Here is a 24151-nt window from a genome sequence, read left to right as displayed (position 1 = left end):
TCCGCTGCCGATGAGGTAGTAGTATCTACAGCCAAAGTGTTTGAGCTATGCTGCAACCCCCTCTCAAGGTCTTGTTAGCGATGTGACATTGCAGGGGGACTCGAGACGCTCTGCATCAGCAAGTATAAAGAGCATAGCATGACCACCTCCATCCAGGACTTCTGATACTAAGAGCTGTTGGTACGATTTGAACTTGACCCACGATGAGATTCTCCTCTGTCTTCACGGCCTTGTCCGCTGTGACCAGCACATTGGCTCAACAAACATACATCAATCCTGTACTCTGGTACGACCTGGCCGACATCGATGTCTTCCGCAAGGGCAACCAGTACTACTACTCAGCCTCTACCATGTCCTTTTCTCCAGGTGCTCCTATCCTCAGATCCGGCGACCTTGTGAATTGGGAATTCATCGGACACTCAGTCCCCACACTGGACTTCCACGACACTGCATATGACTTGGCTGATGGCAAGCAAGCGTATGTGAGAGGTATTTGGGCTTCGTCTATGCAATACAGAGAGTATGACGATACGTTCTACTGGATTGGATGTGTCGACTTCAAGACTACTTATATCTACAAGGCCAAAGATCCTGCTGGGGATTGGAGCAAGGTCGGCGAGATTGGAACCTGCTACTATGATTGCGGAATGTTGTTCGATGGGCAGAACATCTATGTTGCTGTAAGTTTCCATGCACCTACTTCTTTCTAGCCATTGAACTAAACTCTTCGATATCCAGTACGGCAACACCAAAATCAGCGTAGCACAGCTCAACAACGACTTCACTCAAAAATCCACCACCCAAGTCTACTCCTCCTCAATCACAATCGAAGGCTCCCACATGAAGAAGATAAACAACAACTACTACATCTTCGTCACCCAACCCGCCTCCAACGAATACGTGCTAAAGTCTTCTTCTGGGCCCTTGGGTCCCTATGAATTCAAAATCTTTACCAAAGCAGCGGCCAGCAGTGTCCAAGGCAGTGGAAACCCTCATCAGGGAAGTGTGGTTGATACTCCGGATGGCAAGTGGTACTATCTGGCTTTTATCGATGCGTATCCTGGTGGGAGGATGCCAGTGTTGGCGCCTTTTGTGTTTGATGCGCAGGGTTGGCCATCGTTGAAACAAGCGAATGGGTTCGCCATCGCGAATCCCTATCCTGTTACTCCTGTACCAGTCAAATCTACCACTGGCATCGATAGCTTTACCGGACCAAAGCTGTCTCCACAATGGGAATGGAACCACAACCCAGACACCACAAAATACTCCTTTGCCTCTGGAGGAGGTCTGATCCTCAAAACAGCTTCAGCAACCAAAGACCTGTATCATGCAAAAAACACACTCACCCACCGTATCCTCGGTCCAAACTCCACCGCAACAATCGCCCTCGACATTTCCAAAATGAGCAGCGGTGATCAAGCAGGCCTCGCCCTCTTGAGCGACAACTCGGCTTACATCGCCATTCGCAATGGTCTCGTGATCCTCCAACGCGACCTCACTCTCGGCGCAGGCTGGGACACTCTGTCCACAGGTCGACAAGAAACTTCTGCTTCCCTACCCGCCAACACAAAAACCGTTTGGTTGCGTTTACACGCTGATATTGCACCTTCTGGCTCTCACCAAGGCAGTTTTTCGTGGTCAGCGGATGGAAAGACGTTTAAGGTGTTGGGAACACCGTATGTCATGAATACTACTTATTACTTTTTCATCGGGTATAGGTTTGGTATCTTCAATTTCGCGGAGAGTGCGTTGGGCGGTCAGGTTACGGTCAAGTCGTTCGAGTTGGCTTTGGGGTCGAAGTAGAGAGGGATTGAGAACGGGGTAGGGGTAGTAGATAGGTCGAATCTTAGTGACTTGCGTTTTCCAAGAGATCATGGTATGCGATTTGTTATCCATTGATTCGTCCATCATCAGCTCCGTGGTCGGCAAGCGATGGTGTAGAGATTGATTCTCGCAGGGAAGGCTCGACCTGAGGATGCAATGAACTGGTAGATGGTGCTGAAATCGTTTTGAGGATGATACTTGATTTCTGGGCAAAGACCATATCGATCTCGGCTGCCAGGAGTCGAAGGCGCGAGCGCTAGAGACACTGACCTACAAAGATGCGAGCTTGAAGTCACCGACGAGTCTCTTCTTCAAAGTCACAAGGAGCGCTATATTTGCATGAGATGTGATGTATATTGTTGTACAGTCTGCAGATATCGTACACACTGACAGATTCTATAGCGATGCCGATCACGCTTCCTTCGTCTCTAGTGTCTTTTTCGCCCTTCCTTCCTTCTTTCGTGCCTTTGCATCCATCTCTGCCGATGCGGTCAATTGCCTTACAGTCGGCTTCACTGGCTTAGGAAGCGGGACGTCCCAGATATCGGCCCAGCTGTCAGGATGCAGTTCAAGTGGTCCAGGCAACTCGCCAACTCTGGCTGGTTTGCCATCACCAGACTGCGGAAGACAGATCCACTGTCTGACGCATCCGGGAATATCCTCTGTGTTGTGACTGATGGTCAATAATGCCTGACTATCCTGAATGCCGTCAAAGTTGACCATCTCATTGTCCTTCTGTAGAGTGTCGGTGAATCTATGGCCAGAAGAATTCCACCTGTCGTAATGATGCTCAATCTTCTCACCATGGGCAAGGAACAACATACACTTTTCGCTGACAGCTTTGTCCATCCCGCTCAAAGCCTCATCCAAGATGATCAAGTCAGGGTCAGCCACCAACGCGCGAAGGAATAGCAACACGCGCTGTGAGCTGAAAGACAAATCTCTGAAAGTCATGGTATCTGCCCAGTCGAGATCTTCGGTGATGGTCTGAAGACGCTCAAGTCTGCGTTTCATGGTGGGACTGATACGCGGAATTTTCTCCTTGTTGATTGCAAGCGTCTGTAGCTCGCTAGTTTGGGTGGGCGAGAGTTCCGGCGCGAACCAACGTAGGAAAGCATTGACGCGAATGTCGTTTTGCCACGTCAGTCGGGGTTTTGATAGAGGCGTGTCGGCCCAGGCGCTTTCTAAGACCCGGCGAATTGGCAGGTGCTTTGGGAAATACGTGTGAACCTCGGGAGAGCTATGTCCTATGCGGGATTGAAGCTCGAAGATGCTGATACCAAGTTCTCCAGGAGAAGGAATACGAGAGCGGCCAAAGAGCTTAATCGGAAGGCTGTACGTTTGAGGGTGGTCTGATGTGATCAAGGATAGCAAAGTGGTCTTGCCAGAGCCGTTGGGCCCAAAGACGCCCCATCGTTCACCACGACGGAGATTCCACCACAAGCCCTCCTTCTCCACGCCATCAACTGACTCAGACCAATTGCCGAGGACGATCTTTTTCGTTGAGGCGTCACTCGCTCCGTACGAGACTTTTACGCCCTGCATCTCAACTAATGCTTCTCCAGGTGTCAGTGGGCGATGTTTCTCAGTGAAGCCATCACTACTTGTGATTTCGTCTTTGGAGTGCTTGGCTCGAGAAGGTCTATTAGACTCTAGAGTTATGCTTGAGCGTAGACTTTGCTGAAAGCCATTCTTTCCACGTGGTCTACCTAGAGCTTTCCAGACACGACCCTTGGTGCCCGAATGACAGACTTGGGAGTTTGTTTCGGAATCAAGGACGATGAGATGGGTGATCCAAGTGGGAATGGATTCTCCTAGGCGCAGAGACAACATGATTCTCGGGTTGCTCCGTTCAGCCATTTGTTTCAAGAAGGTAGAGATGTGCTCTTTGGAAATAGGATCAAGCCCCATGAAGGGACCGTCAAGCAAGAGGAGCTCAGGCTTCTGCAGCAAAGCCTTTGCGATACGAGCTCTTCGTGTCTGACCATTGCTGAGGTTGCTGACAGGCAAGTGCAGCAAGGGTTCCAGATTGAGGTTCGCAACGATGTTGGCCAGCAAATCGGTGTCTTTGACATTTTCAGGCTTCTCGAGCGCATTTAACTCAGTGTTCCCCTCGAGATAGTCCAGCAAAGACCAGTCGTCGACTTCGCGATGAGCCTCATAGCGTTGACTTAGGTATTGACCCTTGACAGCAGTGCCACCCAGACCAGACCTCTCGGCATCGAAGCCAATGTAGCTGATGGCGCGATGAGGAGTGGTGTTTTGTAATTCCAGGTAAGGGTATGAGCGGGCTTCCGGCGGAGTGGCGAGATATCTGCCGTTCAAGACATTGAGAAAATCGGTGCGTGACGAGTCGGTGGTGCTGATCAAGGCCCAGTGTTCGTTGGCGGTGTGAAGAGTGAAATCTATTTTCTGGAAGAGAGGCGATTGATTGTTCTGTTGTAGAGAATCCTTGTAGACTGTGGCGTTCTCAAGTCGGACCAGTGGTGTTTCGGTGGACAGTGATCGCAGACGAATAGCGATCTGCGGATAGGCAAATGGTCGTCGGCGCAATTGCGCTCTGAACATCGTGAATTCAGACTTGCGACAAATGTCAAACTTGGGCCGACGAGTCCCAGAAATCTTTGCCAAGCCAGCAGGCACGATGTTCTCGCGTGAACCTTCCTTTTTCTGTCAAAACTTCCTGCTTTCTGCTTCCTGCTTCCTGCCATCTCCGCACTCGACTCGGCTCTCGGCCTTGTAGAGCTGTCGTCCTCGAATGCATCAACCCAGCCTGAATACCTAGAAACCCTGCTCATACTTTGCCTTCTGCCTACCTCCACATCGTGTCTTGTTCATAAAACATGTTTCCAGCTCTCCAACCGTCCAGGCCCAAGGCAAGCAATTCCACCGCTCCAATATCATAGATAGAGGTCTGACACTCCCCAGTACCCGCCGCCGCAGACTGCATCGCGGCCAAACTTCCAGCAGACTCGTGCGGCTTCAAATATCACGTCAAAACCTGCCAGCCAGATAGAAGCCATGCCTCCAAACATGTCTTCTGGTCAATCTCAACCACCCTCATACAATCCTGCCACTTGCCATCCAGTTTTCTTTTCAGCTTCCTTCCACAAACCACCTTTCTCTATCCCGCTTGTGCCGTCCTCTGGTTTTCACCCTTCAGCCACTGGTTATGTTTTCAACTCAAACAAGCCGACTCCTTTGACAAAGCTTTGACGCTCTTACTACCGGAGAAACTGTGCGTTCAAAGCAGTGCATACCTCAGAAGCCTAGCTTTTTGTGAGCATACACAGCGTTGAATGCATTCGATAACCATGGTCTTCCGGCCTGCATTGCTCAAGCCGTATGCGGCATGCGATGAGTGACAGATCATGTGCATAACAGCCCGAGCCGGGCACCATGTCGGCCGAGTCAGTCGTTCAGATGATTACTCTCCAGAGTCGTGACAGGAGGCCACAGTATCTATCTCGAGCAAGATTCGTCATGGCATCTGATGCTCTCGAGTTCTCCCATACTCCAATTCCCTTTTCCAACCCTACAACTTACAAATCATCGTCATTCTGAGAGGGATCAAGTCTTCGGAAGAGCACCAAGATGCGGCAATCTCGATCCGAATCGTGGGGAAACGCTTGATACTTTCTGTGACGATTGCAACAACGTCATCACAGCGTAAGCACGGACAAAAACTGCCTAAATCATCTTTAACCATATTATCGAGGAATGTCAATAAATATTGAGCCTCTCCCAGTTTCGTCAAGGATCCCTAACCTTATATCATGTCGTCGAAAGAAAATTCGCCCGAAAGGTCGAGCGATAACGCACAACAGAATGGTGAATCAGAAAAGGGCCAGGATGAGAAACCGAAGCCCGTTGGGTTGTTCTCGCCAGAACTCAAGCAAGTGAGGCGAGAGATTGCCTGGAAATGGTTGTTAACCACTGTCACTCTCATGGCGGCTATCATGGCTGTATTATCTCTCTGTGAGTCCTCTCAAGACCTTGATGAAACATTGGAAACTGACGTCGAACAGACTGGGCAGCATTATTCCATGTGGAGTCGAACCTATCTTCATTGGTTGTGTACGTTGTAGACTTTGACGGTCAGGGACCGAACAGCGTTCCTGGAGTCGAGCCGTTAGTCGGACCCATCGTCCAAGGCCTTGCGCGTACTCAAGTGGCATCTGGAACCCCAACACTCGGATGGGGACCTCTATCTGGAGCCGACTTTGGCTACGATCCTATCGCCGTACGACAGGCTGTTTACGACTGGAAGGCTTGGGCTGCCATCATAATCATGCCCAATGCAACTTCTCAACTCTACAATGCTGTCCAAAACGGAAACACGAGCTACGACCCCATGGGAGCATGTCAATTGATCTATCAATCCGCTAGAGATGACACCAATTGGTTCGACTTCATGTATCCACTGATCTCCCAATTCCAGACTCAGGCTACATCCATGGTCGGACAGCAATGGGCCAAATTGGTCCTTCAAAACGCCACCACCGATCAGAATCTCCTGCGCAACATGGTCAATGTACCTCAAGCCATTTCTCCAGCAATCGGGTTTTCTGAATACGATCTAAGGCCATTCTATCCTTACACAGCCATCCCAGCCACCACCATCGGACTAATCTATCTGATCATTCTGAGTTTCTTCTCCTTCGCCTTCTATCTACCCATATGGTTCAGATTCTTGAATCCTCAAGGACATCCACCTCTCAGATTCGTCGAATTTATCGCTGTTCGTTGGGGTGGTACTGTTCTTGCCTATCTCTTCATGTCTCTGGCGTATTCATTCGTCTCTTTGGCGTTTCAGATCAACTTTTCCGGCGGCAATCCAACCACTTCGGAAACTCAGGTTACGGATATTGCATTTGGCAACCCTGACGCTTACGGTCATGGAACCTTCCCTGTGTACTGGATGTTGAACTTTGTGGCTATGTGTGCTCTTGGTTTGGCCTGTGAAAATGTCGCTATGGTTATTGGGCAGCCTTGGACTGGTCTCTGGCTTATTTTCGTAAGTGCCTTTTCTCCTGGAAATCTTCTCAACGTACTAATGACAATGAACAGTGGGTTATTACCAACGTCTCAACCGGCTTCTACGATATCGATATCGAACCTGCATTCTTCCGCTGGGGATACGCTTGGCCATTGCACAATGTCGTTGAAGCCAGTAGATCGATTCTATTCGGATTGCACTCACGCATTGGACTCAACTTTGGTGTGCTGTTTGCTTGGGCCGCTGTCAATACTGCTCTGGTAAGCGTCTTGTCTATTTAAATGCTCTGTGGATGATTTGCTGACTTATCTCCTAGTTCCCTTTAACCTGTTGGTTCTTGTTGTATAAGCGCAAGCATGAGATACACGAGTACTGGGCTTGATGAATACACGAGGAGGATCGATAGAGAAGAGTCTCACGCTTCTTACAGTACACATTTACCTTTTCAGCGAGGAATCTCTTGCTTTCCACGATATACATTTACCCCACATACATGAGATTTGACGGCGAGTATACAAAATTTGTAATGATCCAGCACTTTTTGTCTTTTAATTTCTGCAAAAGATAGACTATGCAGAGGTAGAGCTGGCAAAGACAGTGCGAGGCCAACCAGCCACTGAAGCCACGGGACGATGGATCAAGTATCCCAATCAATGGAGCAAAAAGTGATGTAATTCTAGATCTGACTGGAAAGAGTGACACCTTATCAAAGAAAAGTCACAGAGCCAGATCTTTCGATCGATTATGCTATCAACGCTATATCACCTTCTACTCGACCACAGAAACACCCCTCCCCATGACGCCCCTTCCAAACCACTCACTAACAGTAGCGAACTTATCCCTACTCCTGCCCAACGCATCCACAAACAACTCATGCCTATCCGCGCTCTCCTCTTGAGCCCTCCTAATCGCCTTAACCGTCGCATTATCACCGCTACACTTTGGACATTCAACATCCGACTCCTCATCACCAGCGCCAACATACAAACATCTTTCATGGAATGAGTGTTTGCAGAGGAAATGCACAGTAGGTAGGTCCAAGGGAGCCCCGCATGCAGAACATCTAGTAGCGGAGAAAGAGACGGGTTTAGAGGCCAGGGTTTCCAGTTCGTTGGCTTTGGCTGCTGTGTCGTTGCGGTAGGAGGATATGAGTTTGCGGTTACTAGCAATTTCTGCTCTTTCGCGCTCGATGGTGCGGGAAAGATACGTCTTTACCAATCCCATGGTCGCAACTTGACTTTGCGATAGCGTTTGGATGACTTGAAGCGGAGCCATTAAACCATCATCGTCGATTTTCTTGAGTACGGAGTCAAGCTCGGAAGATGCTTCGGCGAGGACTGCAGACGTGGAGGTGAAGTAGGCGAGGGCGGCTGGGTACAGTTGCGGTTCCAAGGGCCCGTATTTGCGGAGGGCTTTTATGGCGCTGGGGGTGTCGTTTGCGGATGTGTAGGAGCGAAAGATATCGAAGTAGAGGCCGCGTTGTTCGCGGACGAGAGTAGTGCCGTCGCGGAAGTTTGAGAGGTGGGAGAGTAGGAGGATGTTGGAAGTGCCCATACGTGTCTGTGAGCGAAGTCAGTGTGTTTCAATTTTTATTTAAGGCGTGTATCAATATCGATTTGAGCTTACATTTTGTTCCTCAACCAACTGTCTCGCTTTACTTTCCCACTTGGTCTTGTCGTCACTAGTCTTCTTACTGGCAATCTGCAAGTACATCTCGAACAAGGTTGTGTAGAGATCTGTCTTGTCCTCATCTTTTAGGCCAGAGCTAGCGATGCAGGCCTCAAGGAACGAGATGAACTCATCTGGATGGTCCACGAATGAAGAGAATGCCGCTCTTGGTTTGGGCACCTTGTACTCGACGTACTCGTCCTCGACAGTAGTCTCGATGACTTGCTGAGTAGTCTTGGTTCCACCAGGCGTCCGTGGTACATCTGCACTCATGTATGGTAGAGGAATCAGAGCAGCCAGATTTTGCACAGCTGAAGTTGCCATCTTTCCAATACCTCCAGATTGCTGCTGCTCCGGAGTGATTTCTTGCTCTACTACGGCATCCTTCTTGGGTCTGAAGTTGCCTGTGAAATAGTCGATGAAGAGTTGTTTCGTGTCCTCTGAAGAGTGTTCAAGAAGCACAGTGCCGTATTTGGTAAGGCTGTCGTAAGCCTGTTCAGGTTCCAGACGCCAGATATAAGCCAAGGCTTCGGCGTATCTCTTCAGATCTTCGATCAGGATATCAACAACTAAGCCGTGCTCATTATGTTTCCTGGCAAGGAATGCTGCCTGGTCTGAGTAACCACTTTGACGACACATTGTGATGGCAGTGTCGAGGTCAAACTTCAGATCACCGGGTGATTTGATAAAGTCTTCGAGCTTCTCAACGTCCTTCAACTTTGCATAGCAGTTCAACAACAGTGTAGTGTGATCCGAAGAAGCTTTGTGATGCTCATGTAACTCTTCCAGATATTCGATAAGATTGCGTATCCTTTGGTTGTCGAGAAACTTGCGAATGATTTGTGACGGTTCGGTGTTGTCGATCGCGCGAAGGTATTGTTGCATAGCAGTATCATAGTCGCCTTTTCTGTATAGGTAATCGCCATATTTGCGGAAGATCAGGTTCTGCTGGACGACATCGACCTTCTCCTTTTGCGCCAGGTTGATCGCAAGCACGAAGAACTCGCGCTGATACAGAATCTCGAGTTTCTGTTGGAACGTCTTCTCGGTGTATCGCAGGACTTTGCCATCGAGTGTGACGATGTAGACCTGGCCCCACGCAGAGAACAGAGCGTTCACTTGGCTAGGCAAAGCCTCGGTATGTGCAATGAGTTTGAGGTCAGGGTTCAGGATGGTGAAATTCGAGGTGCTGAAGAGGTCATCTGCTTGGCCTCCACCAAACGATCTCGTGGGGGCATTCGTCATGCTCTTTGGCGGCGAGACCAGAAGGATGTAATCCTTGTACGTCTCGGTGAGCTTCTTCGAGCCTTCATAGGCATACGAGGCAACTCTACCACGCGGATTGTAGGCGTAAACAGCATCGTCGCGTGCAACGATTATATCATTGGAACGCAAGTCTTTGGTCAGACAACCAACGGCACAGCCGTGTTCATCCAGTGTACGAGCGGGCTGACCTTGACCTTTGCCAGAGATGATGAGAGTGGATATCCTGCTAGTGGTGGAGATGAAGAGAGTGGTGACGTTGGCTTCTCTGAACTCCAGACCAGTGATGGGCTCGTCGGTCTCTAGTACAGTACGCTGCTTTGTCCCTCTATCATGGATGAAGTCACCTCTTATCACCGTCACAGCACCGTTCGCAAAGCCAACAGCGACTTGTGACAGATCGCGCAGTACCGCGAATGCAGATACTGGGAAAGGCTTCCTTCCATTTGTGACTGAGATGGTGGTGAGACAACGTGGTATGCCAGTCTTCTTGTCAGGACGATCCAAAGCCCAGACTTTCAGGACAGGCTCATGAGGCAGGTCTTCGGCGAGGGTGACGAGTAGTGACGAGTGAGGGATTTGGCGGATGTTGGTTAATGCACCGGATTCATGAGCCTTCCATGATTGGGTTGTTTTGAAGGTCTGGTCTAGGATACGAAGATGACCATCTGGAGAGCCGACGTAGACGTGGTCGGGGCTGGCGATTATGCAACTCACGTTGCCTTGCTAATACCAGTCACTTGCTGTTCTTGAAGGTGGTAGGCTGGGGATCGAGATACCTCTAGAATGGACTTGTCGGCGTCAGGGAGCTTGATGGGACTAACATCGAAGAATCGAAATGCTTTCCACTGAGATTGTTAGAAGCTTGCATCATGACAGATCAATATCACATACCGATGTCAAGGCCATCTTGTCAAGCCATGTCCTTGAAGCAACAGCTCGGGAACATGCAATGCGCGCATCGGCGAGGCCTCCGTCATCCCCGAGCCCGGGCACCTTGGCACGGATTAGATTGAATCATGTGATATCGCGGGGTCGCAACTTCCTCCTGCGCGCGTCTTCCTGCTTGTGAATCGGGGCCTCAGCTGTAGGCTGCGAGCACTAATACTCTAGCTCAATGTTGATTGCATCATGCCGCCCCGGCACCGCGAGATTCTCGACTCGGAAGATGAGGATGATCTTGTTGTAGCTGCTCCTACCTTGGTGGCGACCAGACCAAGCGGGGAAGACGCGCCTGTCGACACGGATGTAGATCAATCTACTGCTTCTACCGAAGAGCTTCTGCGACGAGCACAAGTCGCTTTGATGGCGCCCACTCAAGAGGATGCTCCCGTTGTCAACTTCTCTGACCTTGCTGCCACCTCAGTCGACACCTCACCTTCAAGCACACACAAGAAGCGTCCACTGGAAGATACACATCCTCAGTCTCGTTCGTCTGGGAAGCTGAAGCGCATCAAGATTGTTTCCAAACCCGCCTCTCAATATGAATCCAGCGATTCCGTCAACCCGCCTCCCATCTTGCCTTTTGATGGTACAAACGACACCATCCCTGGCCCCACCTTGCCATCTGCAGCTGGTTTCGACAACGAACAACAGACACCGAAGCCTCGACAGCGCAACTCGTCCCAGCAGCACACATCTTCAGCCAATTCGTTGAATAATCTGACTCCGTGGTCGGGAACTGCGCTTGGAAGCAGCGATAGAATCAATTCCGATGATGCCATCGGCCTACCCAAGGAACTATATGTCCCTAGACCAAGCCGCTCAAGGTCTGCACAGGTCGACACGAGTAGCATTGACTACGCAATGGTCGTCGAGAAAGCCGCAAAGAAGGCTCGACCGAGGCGCTCCATTACAGACTCTGCCGAGCATGCCACTTCTGCATCCATGTTTTCAGAACATCCTATTGACAAGGCTCCCGAGTTCGAGAGACTGTCCCCCGACCCCGAAGCACCTCCTAAAATCTCGACGCACCCTGTATCGACCGTCTCCGAGTCTGTTCAAGCTCTCTCCTCGTCAATCAAGTCGACCAAGTCAAACAAGAAAGCCCCTGCGAAACAACCCGCCAAACGTGGACGCCCCAAGAAGAAAGTCGTCGAAGATGAGGAGGACGAGCTGGCTCATGAAGATGATACTGCGACCACAAACTCCAAAATACCGGCATCAGCGTCCAAGCCAGAGGTCCAGGTCGTCATAGAGCCAAGACCTGACTTGGTAGCCACTGTGCTCGCTCAGCTTAGACAGCACAAATCGAGAGAACCGACTCCAAAGCCACTCGAGGATCGATCGCCGAAGGATGATATGCCTGCACCATCTCAAGGAAACGGCGATAATTCAGTGAAGGCCGAGCCTGTGGCTGAAGCAGATGATGAGTCTGAGGATGAGATCATAATACCTAGGAGTACTGCAAGGACCAAGGCCAACGCCAAATCCAGACATAAAGCAAAATCGAAGACTCCCGAGCCAGTCTACAAGGAAGATGATGAGTCAGAGCACGAGATCTATGACGAATATTCACAGAATGTTGTGAAACCAAAGGCAAAGAGCAAGGCGAAGCCCAAGGCCAAACCAAAAGCAAAGGGAAAGGCAGCGACGGCTGTTGTTGTGCCGGATCCACCTTCGGATCACGAGGAAGACGACCAAGAGCCGCATGCAGCAGATGATGATGGCGAATCAGAAGCTGGTCACATCTCCGAAGCTGAAGAAGAGTCGGAAGAAGAATCTCCAAAGCCAAAACTAAAGGCGAAAGCAAAGGCAAAGCCAAAACCTGAGCCCAAATCTAAAGTAACTGCCAAAAGCAAAGCGTCAACTCCGAAACCTGAGCCTGTGGCATCTAAGTCATCTCCTCCGGCGCCTGAGATGGAAACCCCGAAACCTGCCGCTGTTGAGGTTTCCGTTCCAGACGCAGTCGTCACACCTAAGGTCGTCACTATGAAGAAAGATGCAAAGTCGTCTGCAAAACCTAGCTGGCAGCAATCGACGTATCGTGTGGGCTTGAGCAAGACGCAGCGGATTCCCTCTTTACTCAAGGTCTTCAAGAGATAAGTATTGATATATTTTTGTTTTCGAAGCATTGCGATGGTGTTTTTGGTGGTTGGGCCAGGGTTTATTGCTTTCTCTCATGGCTTGGGCATTGCACGGTCAAGGCACAGAACAGACAAGGCAGGCGAATGAGGGTTATTCTTTTGACACGATTACATGATACTCCCTTGAGCTTTTTTGAGTATATCTTACTTGGCTATATGACCCGTATACCTTAATCAGTCTTTGGCAGCCGTGATGTTATTGAACGCCGCCTTCCATGTCCTGTGACATTAACAAAGCAAATTAAACACACCAATGCTAACTCAGCACCTTCCAGACTTCAATCCCAATGCATCTTTCTTTCCCTCAACCCTCCTTTACTGCTGCATCTTCTCACCAGCCCCAGCCTCGGCCTCTTGCGTCTTCAACTCCAAATCCAATTTCTGAAATGCCATGGACAGCTCATCCGCTTCCTGCAATTGCTGTGCTCTCACTCCACTCAAATCTGTTTTCAGACCTTGCGCTTGCATTTCTGCGAGATGGGCGTAGACCATTTTTTGCACTTCTTTGTATTGTTTGCTTTCGGTGCCCCAGGAGGCTGCGGCGTTGCGGAGGTTGATGAAGAGCTGTGTGATGAGGAGTTAGGAATTGTGGAGAATATGATGGTACTTTGGGAGGGTGAGGGATGTGGGATGGAAGTGAGACTGAGACTGAGTGGAGACAGTACAGATGGTAAAGAGATGGAAATAAAGATCAAGGTGAGTGAAATTCGATGGGTATGTACATTTTCTGAATTTATTTTGGATTTGTAGTGGTGATAGAAATTGTTGTTGCTTACGCATTGCAAGAGATCGTTTTGTGATGAGAAAGATGACATGTTGTGCTTGTGATTGAGTGTTCGAGTGCGATATACGGTAACGGACAGTTCAGTGTGTTATGTGAGTATTGATTAGGAGGCAGCAACTTGTACGTGACTTGTATGTTCGATGAGAAGGTGCGGTTTGACATGCCAAGACATCACTTTCTACGAGACACTTCATCTCTCTACATCCCTTCTCTGCATCAACTCTTGGTCTTGAGTAACAGATCTCGCATTCAGAGATAGTGGTTTGAAGATGGAGCCGCAGTTATCCGAAGAACATGGCGTCCGAATCGCTGTAGAAGGATGCGTATGTTGCAATTACCCCTCCACCACATTGTGATGTTTCTGGCTCACAACCAAACAGGGTCATGGCACACTTCACGCAATCTACGCGTCTATCGAACGAGCATGTGCCGTGAAAGGATGGCCCGGAGTAGATCTTCTCATCATCGGCGGTGACTTCCAGGTACTCGATTTTCTAATGCTTCTGCGAACACCAACAACAAATACTAAACTCACAAAAAACAGTCAGTACGCAATGCACATGATCTACAATGTGTATCCATGCCAGCAAGATATCGCGACATGCACGACTTTCACGAATACTACTCCGGAACACGCAAAGCACCCTATCTAACCATTTTCGTCGGCGGAAACCATGAAGCAGCAAATTATCTCTTTGAACTCTACTATGGAGGCTGGGTAGCACCAAACATCTACTACATGGGCGCAGCAAACGTACTCAAACTCGGTTCACTCAGGATAGCAGGTATGAGCGGTATCTGGAAGGGCTTTGATTACAAGAAACAGCATCATGAGAGACTTCCCTACAATGAGGGTGATGTGAAGAGTATCTATCACGTCAGAGAATTGGATGTGAGAAAATTGCTGCAGATACGCACGCAGGTTGATGTGGGTATTTCTCATGATTGGCCTAGAGGGGTTGAGTGGAAGGGTGATTGGAAGAAGCTGTTTAGGCAAAAGGCGCATCTTGAGGAAGACGCTAGGAATGGGCAGTTGGGGAGTGTGGCTGCGACGTATGTGATGGATAGACTGAGACCGCCGTACTGGTTCAGTGCTCATTTGCATTGCAAGTATGCTGCTGTGGTCGATCATGAGAAGACTGGAGAAGCATCTGGACCAGAGGCTTCTGCCAGCGGCAATGGAGCCGCTGTGGAAGAGGTGCCCAAGAAGAACTCGGACGAGATTGACCTAGATATGGATGAGGATGAGCCGTCCGCTCAGATACAACCGGCAAAGAATACGGACGAGATTGACCTCGACATGGACGACGACGAGCCAGCACCAACACCAGCACCAAAGGCCAGCGAGACCCATACAATTCTACCTGCCAACATAGACGAGATTGATCTCGAACTCGAGGACGACGCCGACCCATCAACCGCACCCGTAGCTCCAGGACAAGGACTGGACGGAGCACGAGTCCCCATCACACCTTCAGCGTCCGAAGATACCACAAACCCCCCATCCGCAGTCCCAGAAGACCTCCGCGCCCAACTCCCAGCTTCCTTCGCAAAACCTCCTCGGCGCCCCGAGTCAACTAACCAACTAATCTCACATCCCCCCAGCATCACAAACACAAAGACCAACTTCCTAGCTCTGGACAAATGCCTCCCAAACCGCAATTTCTTGCAAGTGCTCTCTATGCCGGCAATCTCTGACCCTAACGCTTCTTTCGACCGCCCTCTGCAGCTAGAGTACGACAGAGAATGGCTAGCCATCACCCGCGTCTTTGCCTCCGAGTTGAGCGTCGGCGGCAACCCTAATGCCCGAGCACCACCTGATCTCGGTGAAGCTCACTATGCGCCTCTGATCGACGCATCACAAACCTGGATCGAGGAAAACGTCAAAGACATGACTGTACCTGAGAACTTTGAAATCACAGCACCGGTATTTGATGCTGCGGCTGGCATTCATGTCCAAGGACAACCGAGAGAGTACACGAATACTCAAACTAGCAGGTTCTGTGAAATGCTTGGTATTGCCAATCCTTTTGATATCTCAGAGCAAGAGAGAGAGGAAAGGATGCAGGCAGGCCCGAGACCCGATGAGCAGAGACGGGATAGTGGCGGGTACAAGGGCAATCGTGGGGGTGGTAGGGGAGGGGGTAGAGGTGGTCGGGGTAGAGGTGGAAATGGAGGAGGGCGCGGAAGGGGGAGAGGAAGGGGTGGACCTAGGTATTGAGGACCCTCAGATCACGCAATCAGTGGAGTAGAGGGGGGAACTCAGGAAGGAAGGACCATTCCCAAGACGCAGAAACACAAGCTGTATTCTATAACACTCCAGTCGACTAACATAGCGTTTGAACAGCACTTGTGCTACTACATTGGCAAACCTCAACATCTTGATTTACACCTGAACGGCTAACAGAGACTTAGAAGCAAAGACACTTGTAAGATTGAGATTGTTAATGCGCGGAATGTGGTATATATCATCTATCAATTCCCTTCTTCCAATGCCAAAGCAAAGCCTTTTCAGCCATTCAAATATCCATCTTATCCTCTGCATCATCCACATGCTCCAGTTTCCTCTTCCTCTGCGTACTGCCATCTAGTCATTCGGTGGTGGTAGTCTCCTCAGTCTTCTCCTCACTCTGCTGCGTGTATCCATAATCCTCAGTGTTGATATCCTTCAATCCCAAATCCTCTTCTTCCTCAGCAGTCCTCTCGTACTCTTCAACCTTGATCTGCGGGTCTGGCGCAGGAGCAGTATAACTCTGCACATACGAGGAAGCCAGCGGATCTTCAATGACCACCGTAAAAGGTCTCTTGCCCTCAATGGCTTCCCCCAAAGAGGCGAAGAATTCTTCCCAGGTGCGTTTGGTATCGCTTTGCATGGAGTCTGCAGCTGCACGGAGTTCCTGCTCATCGTCGCCGTTTTCGAGTCCGAAAGCTTGGGCGCGCAGGTCCTTGCGGAAGTTTGTGAGCAGGCCTTCGACGGTGGTGAAGCGGCCACCTTGGGTGCCGGGCTCCACGCGGAGACCCAACTCTGGACAATGCAGAGCTGCTGATTCGGACTTGAGGACATCTCTGGCCAAGTCCTCGGGTGTGTTTACGGAAAGCGTGATGCGGGAGCCCTTCTCGGGCACCTCGCCACCGGTTTTGACTTCGTTGCTGCGGTAGCCGCAGTGTTCGCATACGGTGCTCATGAGGACGACTTGCTTGAAGAAGGGAATGTTTACCATTTTCATGTTTGTGGTGCAGTGGCGCGTGCAACCTGGACAACTTGCTGGGAAGGAGTAGACTTCGTTTTCGCGAATGTCTTCGTCGTCGACGTTGTTGGTCGTGACTGTGCGGGGGGCATCACCGCCTACCAGACCATCGGCAGCGCGGTATTCGGGTCTGATTTCTGTGGCGGGTGCGTCTTGGCCGTCAACAGGTGCTGCCTCTTCTCCAAGTCCGAGAGCGGCGTTTTGTTCGGGTGTTCTGTCGAATTCGGTGCGGGTGTATTTATGGCGGGCGTCGGTGGGAGAGGGTTGGATGAATGAGTTTCCGGTGGGGTCTTCAGCGGAGACGGTAAAGGGGTATCTGTTTCCATCCAACATATCACCAAGCGCCTGGATGATCTCGGCGACTTTCGCGCCAGCTTCGGGCATTTGCTCCATTCTGGCTTCCTGGTTTTGCGAAAGGTCCTCCTTGACACCGGCGAGAATACCCTCGATGTTTGTCATTTGACCTCTTCCCTGAGGGATCTCGAGATCAATGTCTTCGATTCTGAAAGCGCAGCCATCGCCCTTGACGACGGATCTTTGAAAATCGTCGGCGTTTTCGACCTTGAAGACGTATTTTGAGCCGCGTTCCTGGATTTGGCCGGCAGATGAGATCTCGGTGTTCTTGAAGCTGCAGTGGGGGCAGTAGAAGGATGAGAGGACGATTTCGCGGAAATAAGGGATGCGGGTGAGGAGTAGGCGGGTCATGCCCTGGAAGAGAGTCAGCTGTGCGCGAAAAGCAGGAGCATGTTGGTGATGATTACGTCGGCGTGGCAGTTCATGCACAAACTCTCAATCTCGTCGACGACTCTCTGGTCATCGCCGTCTTCAGTCGAGGACTTCATGCCCTCGACCTGACGACCCATATCCTCGAAGAGGTCCTTAGCTACCGAAGTGGGCTTGTTGTTTGCCGCCATCGTTGCGATAGCGTGTGTGTGTATAGATTTAGTTTTGAGACGGGTGACTCTTGTCGATGCCGGTGACTTGAATCGAGTGGATTCCTGGTTGGGTAAGAAGGTGTGAATAGCAAACAAAAAAAGTTGCACACGTCAGTTGTGAAGGAGAGACGGATTAGCAATGCGACTGGGCGTCTTGAGCGCTGGAAAAGAAGCTTCTCGACCCAATCATTGCCCAATACGCGGGGTCCATCAGCAAAATTTCTAGCTTATCGATAACAATTCTACGTCAGATCGCAGATATGATTAGATCTTGATCATCAGAAATGTATCAGTGAAGAGGTCCAGTCGCTGCAGCCTGTATGTCAGGTCGTCTTCATAAAGTCCATAAAGTCGAAAGCCTTGGGTGCTGTGGCCGGAGCTTTTGACTTTGCCAGCATGGCTTGGAGACCTCCGAGCTTCTGCTTGCGGTTTCGCTTCTTGTCTGCTCCACCACGTCCATGTTCTGAAGATGAAGAGACTGCTGTTGAAGGAGCAGGACTTGGTGTGGCTGTTGCTGTAGTGGTTGGTCTTATGATAGATGTAGTCGAGGTCTGAACAGTGACACTGGCAGATTTGCTTTCGAGTGCTGACTTCTTGGAGTTGGACCGTCTCGCAGGAGGCTGTGTGTCGGATTTGACTGTATTGATGCCGTTGCATAGAGTACACTTGTAATTGATATATGTGATTCGAGGAACAGTAGGCTTCTTTACGACTTTCGATTTGATCTTTGGTTTCTTTGAAATCTCGGGTACTCGTCTTGAAGAGACGGAACAAGACCATCCGGGAATCAGAGCATTGCCACAGGCGCGACAGTTGTCTGGGACTTTACTCGGATGCGACGATGATGTTGTTGGTTTTGATTGTCTGAGTTGATGAGCCAGGAAAGCTGATGCGTGTGGTGATGTCGACAGGAGCACATCTGATGCGGCTTGAAGGTGTCTCTGAGCAGCTGTAGTAGATTCCGTGTTCTTCCTTGACTGGTTCATGTTGGATATGCTATGTTTGGTGGTTTGCGACAAGATTGAAAAGACATCGAGGTGGATCCGCAGTGACGGAATTCATCGAAGCTTGCACGTGAAACCATGACCAAATCATCCATCGTTGCTTGTTCCATCTTTCACCTTTGTCGACCAGCACATGGTCTGACTGCTCGTCCGTCATGAATGCCGTCGACGCGTCGTCGCACGAGGAGGTGGCCGACACAGCAGAGGCTCCATCCCTGCTGACCATCATCCTCGACACCAACCCTCACGCCTGGAACCTGCTCTCATCCACTGTCCCGCTATCCACCTTGGTCGCAAACCTCCTTGTCTTCATCAACGCCCACCTGGCTATCAACAACTCGAATCAAGTCGCCGTCATCGCCTCACATTCAGATAGCGCCCGCTTCCTCTATCCCACCACCCACGATGACCTCCAACTCCCTCACGGTCACACCAACGACATTCAGAATGACGCAAACAAATACCGTCCCTTTTCGCAATTGGAACAGGCCTTGACCACGAATCTACGCGCTCTCCTCACCACAACAACCCCCGAACACCTCAAAACCTCAACATCAACAATGCTATCTGGCGCCCTCACCCTCGCACTCACCTACATGGCCAAAGCCACCCTGAACGATCCAGCAAGAGCAGGAGACGGCTCCTACGACTCGACAAACACCGCCGGCGCCTTCACAACCGCCACCGCAGACGGCACATCCCAACCCAGCCACACCGGCCTTCAAAGCCGCATCCTGATCCTCAGCGTCAGCGGCGACATAGCCGATCAATACATTCCCATCATGAACAGCATCTTTGCATGCCAACGCCTCGCCGTCCCTATCGATATCTTGACTTTATCCCCACATTCGAATCCAGAGTTTTTGCAACAGGCTGCTGATGCGACGGGGGGTGTGTATATGGCTTTGGGTCAGCGTGTGGCTGGGCTGCTGCAGGTGCTTATGATGGGCTATTTGCCTGATGCTACTGCAAGACTCAATCTCATCAAGGCTGGTGAGAGCGAGGGTGTAGATTTCCGCGCTGCGTGCTTTTGTCATCGCAATATTGTCGATCTGGGTTATGTGTGCAGTATCTGCTTATCGAGTATGTTCTTGAACATCACAGACCGAGAATCTATGCTAATCGTGTCACTAGTCTTTTGCCAACCGCCTCCAGACAACAACTGTCTCACTTGTGGCACGGCATTGTCACTATCAGGCCATGCTGCGAAACCAGTGGTGATCCCACGTAAAAAGAAGAAGAAGAGGAAGCTCGATGGGACCGTCTCTGCTGCGGACTCGCCAACGCCCGGTCCTGACACTCCGAGATGATTTCCCTGAGCATGTTACATTGAATCACAACACTCACGACCACGAGCAAATCATAATGAGCCACTACCCGGACGCCTCAACGACCCTGTCACATACAATACAGGGACGATCTTTGCGAAAAAACAGAGAAGGGCTTTTGAAGACTGCAGTCTTGATTGAAGAAAGCAGAAGAGGTTTTCGCGAGACGCTTTAACTGCAATACATGGCCAGATGACGCTGGGCCTTTGGAAGGAGAAATGCAGCAATTTCAGCAGTTCAGAGCATGTCGGTTCTTGGAGTGGCATCAATCATCTCGACTCCTAGATAGTTGCTCTGGAAAATCAAAAGAACGCCATGAAACTCCACGCTATGCCCTCCCTTTCTCAGATCGCGAGAATTGATCATTTTTCCTTTGCGCTCTTTCTGTGCCTTTTTGTGATTGTCGCTCGTGTTGTCTGCAGCCTCTCTTCCGTGAATCCGATCCTCGAAAAGTGTAGGAATTTGCCGGCTCTTTCGCGTGAAGAACTGACGATCCAGAGAGAAGTGATGTGGGTCGCGAGAACCAGAGAGCGTTGGGTATTGATTTCATGTTTTCGCAGCAGGCTGTCGCAGCGTTCCCCAGATGTGTTGAGTGCCGAGATGTCGCTACGCTCATTTCTTGATCAAGAGGTAGACGTAGTCGATGCGCAGAGGAGTCAACTTCTTGTAAGGGCCCTCGAGGTAAAGCAGGAGTCCACCGAACGAGACATAGACCTTGCTGTTTCGTTGTTGTCAGCGAAAAATGTTCATACACATCCATCCATCATCTCCAGTGCCCTCCCCAGACCACTTGCAAGATGTGAGATAGCGCTTGTACTCACATATTCTCCCCCTCCCCCTCCTCAAACCTGTACACCTTGCCCCAACAAACATAATCAAACATATCCGCCAGCGAATTCTCCTCTGCACCCTTTTCCCTCCACCCCTTGCTCACATCCTCTTTGGTGCCATCGAGATTCAGTGTCGAGGCAAGCACAACCTGCAGTGTCTCGCCAACAGCACAAGGATAGATTTCGTGGTTGATGTCGAGGGAAAGGATGGTCGAGGAATCGGTCGAGGTGCCGGTGACGCGGGATACGCGGTCGTATTTCTGAGAGTTCAGAGAGGTGAGTGTGAAGGTGTCGTCGAAGAGGGTGGCGTCGGCCATGGTTGCGGTTTTTGATGTGAGGAGTGCGAGGTGTGTGGTGAAAAGTTTGGCAACGGGTATGATGGCGCGTGGTCGAATAAATCTTTTGGTTTTGCGATGGAGAGCTTGAACAGTCGCGAGCGCAAATCTGAAAGAGCGCGGAGAATGCCGGCGTTTCTGGTCTCGAATGCCAAGGACTGGATATACTCCTCTGTCTCCTTCACTTCCACCATTGACTTGCCAGGCATGCATCTCTCACTTCTTGTGGCTCTGAATGCTTATGACCAGATATGCAATTCGTCACAATACACTACTGCTTCTCATCGGTATTAGACCTCCACAACTCAACCCGCACTTTGCAATTTATCCCCTCCAGTTTTTGACATGATGCATTATTGTGATAATACAGAATATTACACTACGACTGTTAGGAATTGTAGGGTGAGCAAGTTGTCTTCGGTCAAGCCGGCCCAGTCATCTCTGAGCATTGCGCTTCTCCCTCCACCTCATACTCAATTAACCATTCTTTCTACTGGCCCTGAATCTGATTGCACGTCCACCTTGAGCGATAGCCCCGTTGCCCGTGCTGCGAGACATGGTGCAGGTAGGTTTCGATTCTGTTCCGTGGAAAGACGCCAATGCAAATGAATCTGTGTTGTGAGCAAAGTGTAGGTATATTCCTTCGCGCGTCCTTTTCACGGCCAAGATACCGATCGCGCCGGCTGAATGACTGTTCTTGACACTGGGATGTCCTACAGAATCATCAGTATTAGGCTTCGCGTTGTATTCGGCTGGTCTCACCTATAAAGTCACGTTCAATGAACGATTTGATCGCATCGGCATCATCCGTCTCGGTAATGCCAGTCGATGTCTTCTTCACGCTGTAGAAGAGACGTTCAGCTGTCACGGTCGAAGCCATGGTCGTGGCCATATGCTCGCCTGTTCCACTTGTCACAGCAGCGACTGTATTCCGATCCTTGTCGTCCGGATCAACTGGTATAATCGCAGATCCGATGCCAACCAGAGCAGCGGGCCCAATACGACCACGGTGCTTCATACCAATGCCTCCAGATGAGGCACCACAGGCGATGTTTCCATAGCTGTCGATGGCGATGGCGCCTACAGTATCCGTAACGTGATCTTCGTCGTCTATGTGTGGCGCAGATAGGAGCGGGGCTGGGGCCGGGGCAAGATCTGGGAGCTCGGATGATAATGAGTCAATGGCCTGCTCACCTGGTACTTCAACCATCTCAGTATCGAGGTCTTCCAAAGCAGGCAAGTGTTCGCGAGCAGGCGCAAGCTCGGGACTTGGTGTGATCGAAGGTAGCTGCAGAGAGCCTGATGATACGGAACCAGCCTCATGTCCAGAGTCGCCTGAAGATCCATCATGGCGATCGCTCCAGCGTGAGTTATGTAGTCCAGACAGCATGTCGAGGTCGTGGTTCATCATGCTAGTAGACGAGAAGTGTTCCGGAAAGTAGTTGTTAGAGTAATGTCCGTCGTTTACTCTGCGACTGACATTGGCCATAGGAGAGTAGCTGTAGACCGGACGGGGTCCTGGTGGACCGAATGGGTCAGAATGTACCATCAAAGGCTCTGCCGGGTAGCCAGCCGGGGCTCGGGTGAGAGCAGTCGCTTGGAGAGCAGTTGCTTGGAGACCATTTGTCGGAGTTCTCAGAGTATGATTCTGAAGAGCAAGAGAGTCCGACGACGGCAGTGGTGTGATGGGCTGTGCTTCGTTCCAGACTCCGACTTCAAGAGCACGTGTATGTGCTCTGCGTCTCTGTTCCCGCTCACGGTCTTCAGAGTCGAAGGGGACAAAGTGCTTGGATGGTGACGAGTTTACCGAGCTCAAGGTCTGTGGCGACGAATTTCTCCTGTTCTTCTCTACATTGTTGAGATCGTTCTTCCACTGCAACCAGCGTTCCTTTGCGGCGGGAGAGACGAGGGCATCGTAGGGTAGGATAGGCATGTTCACGCTTGCAGCAAACTCGATGGCACCTTGACCGACAAGCAGGTTCGGAGGGACTCGACGCAGAGTGAGGAGTTGTGTGCTACGGTCTAGTATCGTGCGAGCCAACGATATGGGATTTTTGATCTCTGCATCATGTCAGTTCAGTTAGAGGGAGCAGCGATATGGCGGAAGGACAAACGAGAGACAGCGCCGACAGCACCGCTACGACCAAAATGATCGACAATAGTGGCATCACACTCGACGACTCCATCTACAGCCAGATTGCTTCCATAGCCAGCATTGGTGATCTCACGATCTTCCAGAACTTTGATAGCGATCTCGACAGCGTCAAGAGCGGTTCCGCCAGTACGCAGAATCATCATGGCAGCTTTCGCAGCACTACTCGAGTTAGCGAGAAGCAACGACTGGAGTCTACTTGACGTACTCGTTACAAGCCTGGAGGTGAATTTTTTCGTTTTGCAAGCTGTGGTAACCAGCACCAGCATGGACAAATATACATGGTTGGTCGGCGCCATTCCTTTGGATCTTGCGAGACTTTGGGTGTAGCATGTCGTATGTGAATTGACGGGGTGAGAATGTTATCCCAATGGAAAGACGACTGGTCTGTGCTCTTTGCTAGATGTTGTTTGGGTTTCAGAGGTACGAACTGAAGGGTGTAGTGTGAACAGTTGATTGCTCTTGGCTCCGTCGAGATGAGGTAGAAGTCCCGGGGAAGGGGACCAAATAGGGAGGTAGGTCAAGCGGAAAAGAAGAAAGATAAAGCGAGTGATGATATCCACAAGAGACGACGACCCGTACGACTAGCCCCTCGAAAGAGACCGAGAGCGATAAAGAGACTCAAAAATGGGCCGAGTGGGTGGCAATGGAAGGAAAGCGAGGACAGAGCTTCGAAAGGAGGAATGGCAAGATGT

At 50.5% G+C, this 24151-nt stretch overlaps 13 protein-coding genes across 13 annotated transcripts; 6 read left to right on the top strand and 7 right to left on the bottom strand.

The window, feature by feature from the left end:
* Nucleotides 1-203: 203 nt before the first annotated feature.
* M436DRAFT_76701 (Arabinanase/levansucrase/invertase) lies at nucleotides 204-1803 on the top strand (the record flags this gene model as incomplete). Its single annotated transcript, XM_013567525.1, has 2 exons — nucleotides 204-680; nucleotides 739-1803. The coding sequence occupies 2 exons, from the start codon at nucleotides 204-206 to the stop codon at nucleotides 1801-1803; spliced, it is 1542 nt and encodes a 513-aa protein (XP_013422979.1).
* A 432-nt stretch (nucleotides 1804-2235) lies between these two features.
* M436DRAFT_67904 (P-loop containing nucleoside triphosphate hydrolase protein) lies at nucleotides 2236-4392 on the bottom strand (the record flags this gene model as incomplete). The annotated part of the gene is made up of 1 exon (XM_013567486.1): nucleotides 2236-4392. One exon carries the CDS (start codon nucleotides 4390-4392, stop codon nucleotides 2236-2238), a length of 2157 nt encoding a protein of 718 aa, XP_013422940.1.
* A 423-nt stretch (nucleotides 4393-4815) lies between these two features.
* On the top strand, nucleotides 4816-5001 carry M436DRAFT_11136 (uncharacterized protein; the record flags this gene model as incomplete). The annotated part of the gene is made up of 1 exon (XM_013567423.1): nucleotides 4816-5001. A coding segment is annotated over one exon (186 nt), but the record flags the coding sequence as incomplete, so codon positions are not given.
* A 599-nt stretch (nucleotides 5002-5600) lies between these two features.
* On the top strand, nucleotides 5601-7205 carry M436DRAFT_67903 (uncharacterized protein; the record flags this gene model as incomplete). The annotated part of the gene is made up of 4 exons (XM_013567485.1): nucleotides 5601-5802; nucleotides 5853-6841; nucleotides 6895-7083; nucleotides 7140-7205. The coding sequence occupies 4 exons, from the start codon at nucleotides 5601-5603 to the stop codon at nucleotides 7203-7205; spliced, it is 1446 nt and encodes a 481-aa protein (XP_013422939.1).
* Nucleotides 7206-7591: 386 nt separating this feature from the next.
* On the bottom strand, nucleotides 7592-10663 carry M436DRAFT_86154 (vacuolar protein sorting protein-like protein; the record flags this gene model as incomplete). The annotated part of the gene is made up of 4 exons (XM_013567524.1): nucleotides 7592-8383; nucleotides 8450-10480; nucleotides 10534-10602; nucleotides 10649-10663. The coding sequence occupies 4 exons, from the start codon at nucleotides 10661-10663 to the stop codon at nucleotides 7592-7594; spliced, it is 2907 nt and encodes a 968-aa protein (XP_013422978.1).
* Nucleotides 10664-10885: 222 nt separating this feature from the next.
* M436DRAFT_86153 (uncharacterized protein) lies at nucleotides 10886-12799 on the top strand (the record flags this gene model as incomplete). Its single annotated transcript, XM_013567523.1, has 1 exon — nucleotides 10886-12799. One exon carries the CDS (start codon nucleotides 10886-10888, stop codon nucleotides 12797-12799), a length of 1914 nt encoding a protein of 637 aa, XP_013422977.1.
* A 356-nt stretch (nucleotides 12800-13155) lies between these two features.
* M436DRAFT_86152 (uncharacterized protein) lies at nucleotides 13156-13655 on the bottom strand (the record flags this gene model as incomplete). The annotated part of the gene is made up of 2 exons (XM_013567522.1): nucleotides 13156-13404; nucleotides 13617-13655. 2 exons carry the CDS (start codon nucleotides 13653-13655, stop codon nucleotides 13156-13158), a joined length of 288 nt encoding a protein of 95 aa, XP_013422976.1.
* Nucleotides 13656-13893: 238 nt separating this feature from the next.
* On the top strand, nucleotides 13894-15845 carry M436DRAFT_67900 (lariat debranching enzyme domain-containing protein; the record flags this gene model as incomplete). Its single annotated transcript, XM_013567484.1, has 3 exons — nucleotides 13894-13947; nucleotides 14005-14106; nucleotides 14169-15845. 3 exons carry the CDS (start codon nucleotides 13894-13896, stop codon nucleotides 15843-15845), a joined length of 1833 nt encoding a protein of 610 aa, XP_013422938.1.
* Nucleotides 15846-16215: 370 nt separating this feature from the next.
* Nucleotides 16216-17786, bottom strand: M436DRAFT_67899 (zf-ZPR1-domain-containing protein; the record flags this gene model as incomplete). Its single annotated transcript, XM_013567483.1, has 2 exons — nucleotides 16216-17595; nucleotides 17634-17786. The coding sequence occupies 2 exons, from the start codon at nucleotides 17784-17786 to the stop codon at nucleotides 16216-16218; spliced, it is 1533 nt and encodes a 510-aa protein (XP_013422937.1).
* A 344-nt stretch (nucleotides 17787-18130) lies between these two features.
* Nucleotides 18131-18793, bottom strand: M436DRAFT_57585 (uncharacterized protein; the record flags this gene model as incomplete). The annotated part of the gene is made up of 1 exon (XM_013567430.1): nucleotides 18131-18793. One exon carries the CDS (start codon nucleotides 18791-18793, stop codon nucleotides 18131-18133), a length of 663 nt encoding a protein of 220 aa, XP_013422884.1.
* A 173-nt stretch (nucleotides 18794-18966) lies between these two features.
* On the top strand, nucleotides 18967-20121 carry M436DRAFT_57827 (transcription factor Tfb4; the record flags this gene model as incomplete). Its single annotated transcript, XM_013567468.1, has 2 exons — nucleotides 18967-19894; nucleotides 19946-20121. 2 exons carry the CDS (start codon nucleotides 18967-18969, stop codon nucleotides 20119-20121), a joined length of 1104 nt encoding a protein of 367 aa, XP_013422922.1.
* Nucleotides 20122-20751: 630 nt separating this feature from the next.
* M436DRAFT_67897 (RNA polymerase) lies at nucleotides 20752-21286 on the bottom strand (the record flags this gene model as incomplete). Its single annotated transcript, XM_013567482.1, has 2 exons — nucleotides 20752-20857; nucleotides 20961-21286. 2 exons carry the CDS (start codon nucleotides 21284-21286, stop codon nucleotides 20752-20754), a joined length of 432 nt encoding a protein of 143 aa, XP_013422936.1.
* A 495-nt stretch (nucleotides 21287-21781) lies between these two features.
* Nucleotides 21782-23789, bottom strand: M436DRAFT_86146 (N-terminal nucleophile aminohydrolase; the record flags this gene model as incomplete). Its single annotated transcript, XM_013567521.1, has 4 exons — nucleotides 21782-22017; nucleotides 22067-23365; nucleotides 23419-23618; nucleotides 23665-23789. 4 exons carry the CDS (start codon nucleotides 23787-23789, stop codon nucleotides 21782-21784), a joined length of 1860 nt encoding a protein of 619 aa, XP_013422975.1.
* Nucleotides 23790-24151: the final 362 nt, after the last annotated feature.

The sequence above is a fragment of the Aureobasidium namibiae genome (genome assembly GCF_000721765.1).
Source record: "Aureobasidium namibiae CBS 147.97 unplaced genomic scaffold scaffold_25, whole genome shotgun sequence".
Lineage (NCBI taxonomy): Eukaryota > Fungi > Ascomycota > Dothideomycetes > Dothideales > Saccotheciaceae > Aureobasidium > Aureobasidium namibiae.
This window is presented reverse-complemented; position numbering and strand designations above follow the sequence as displayed.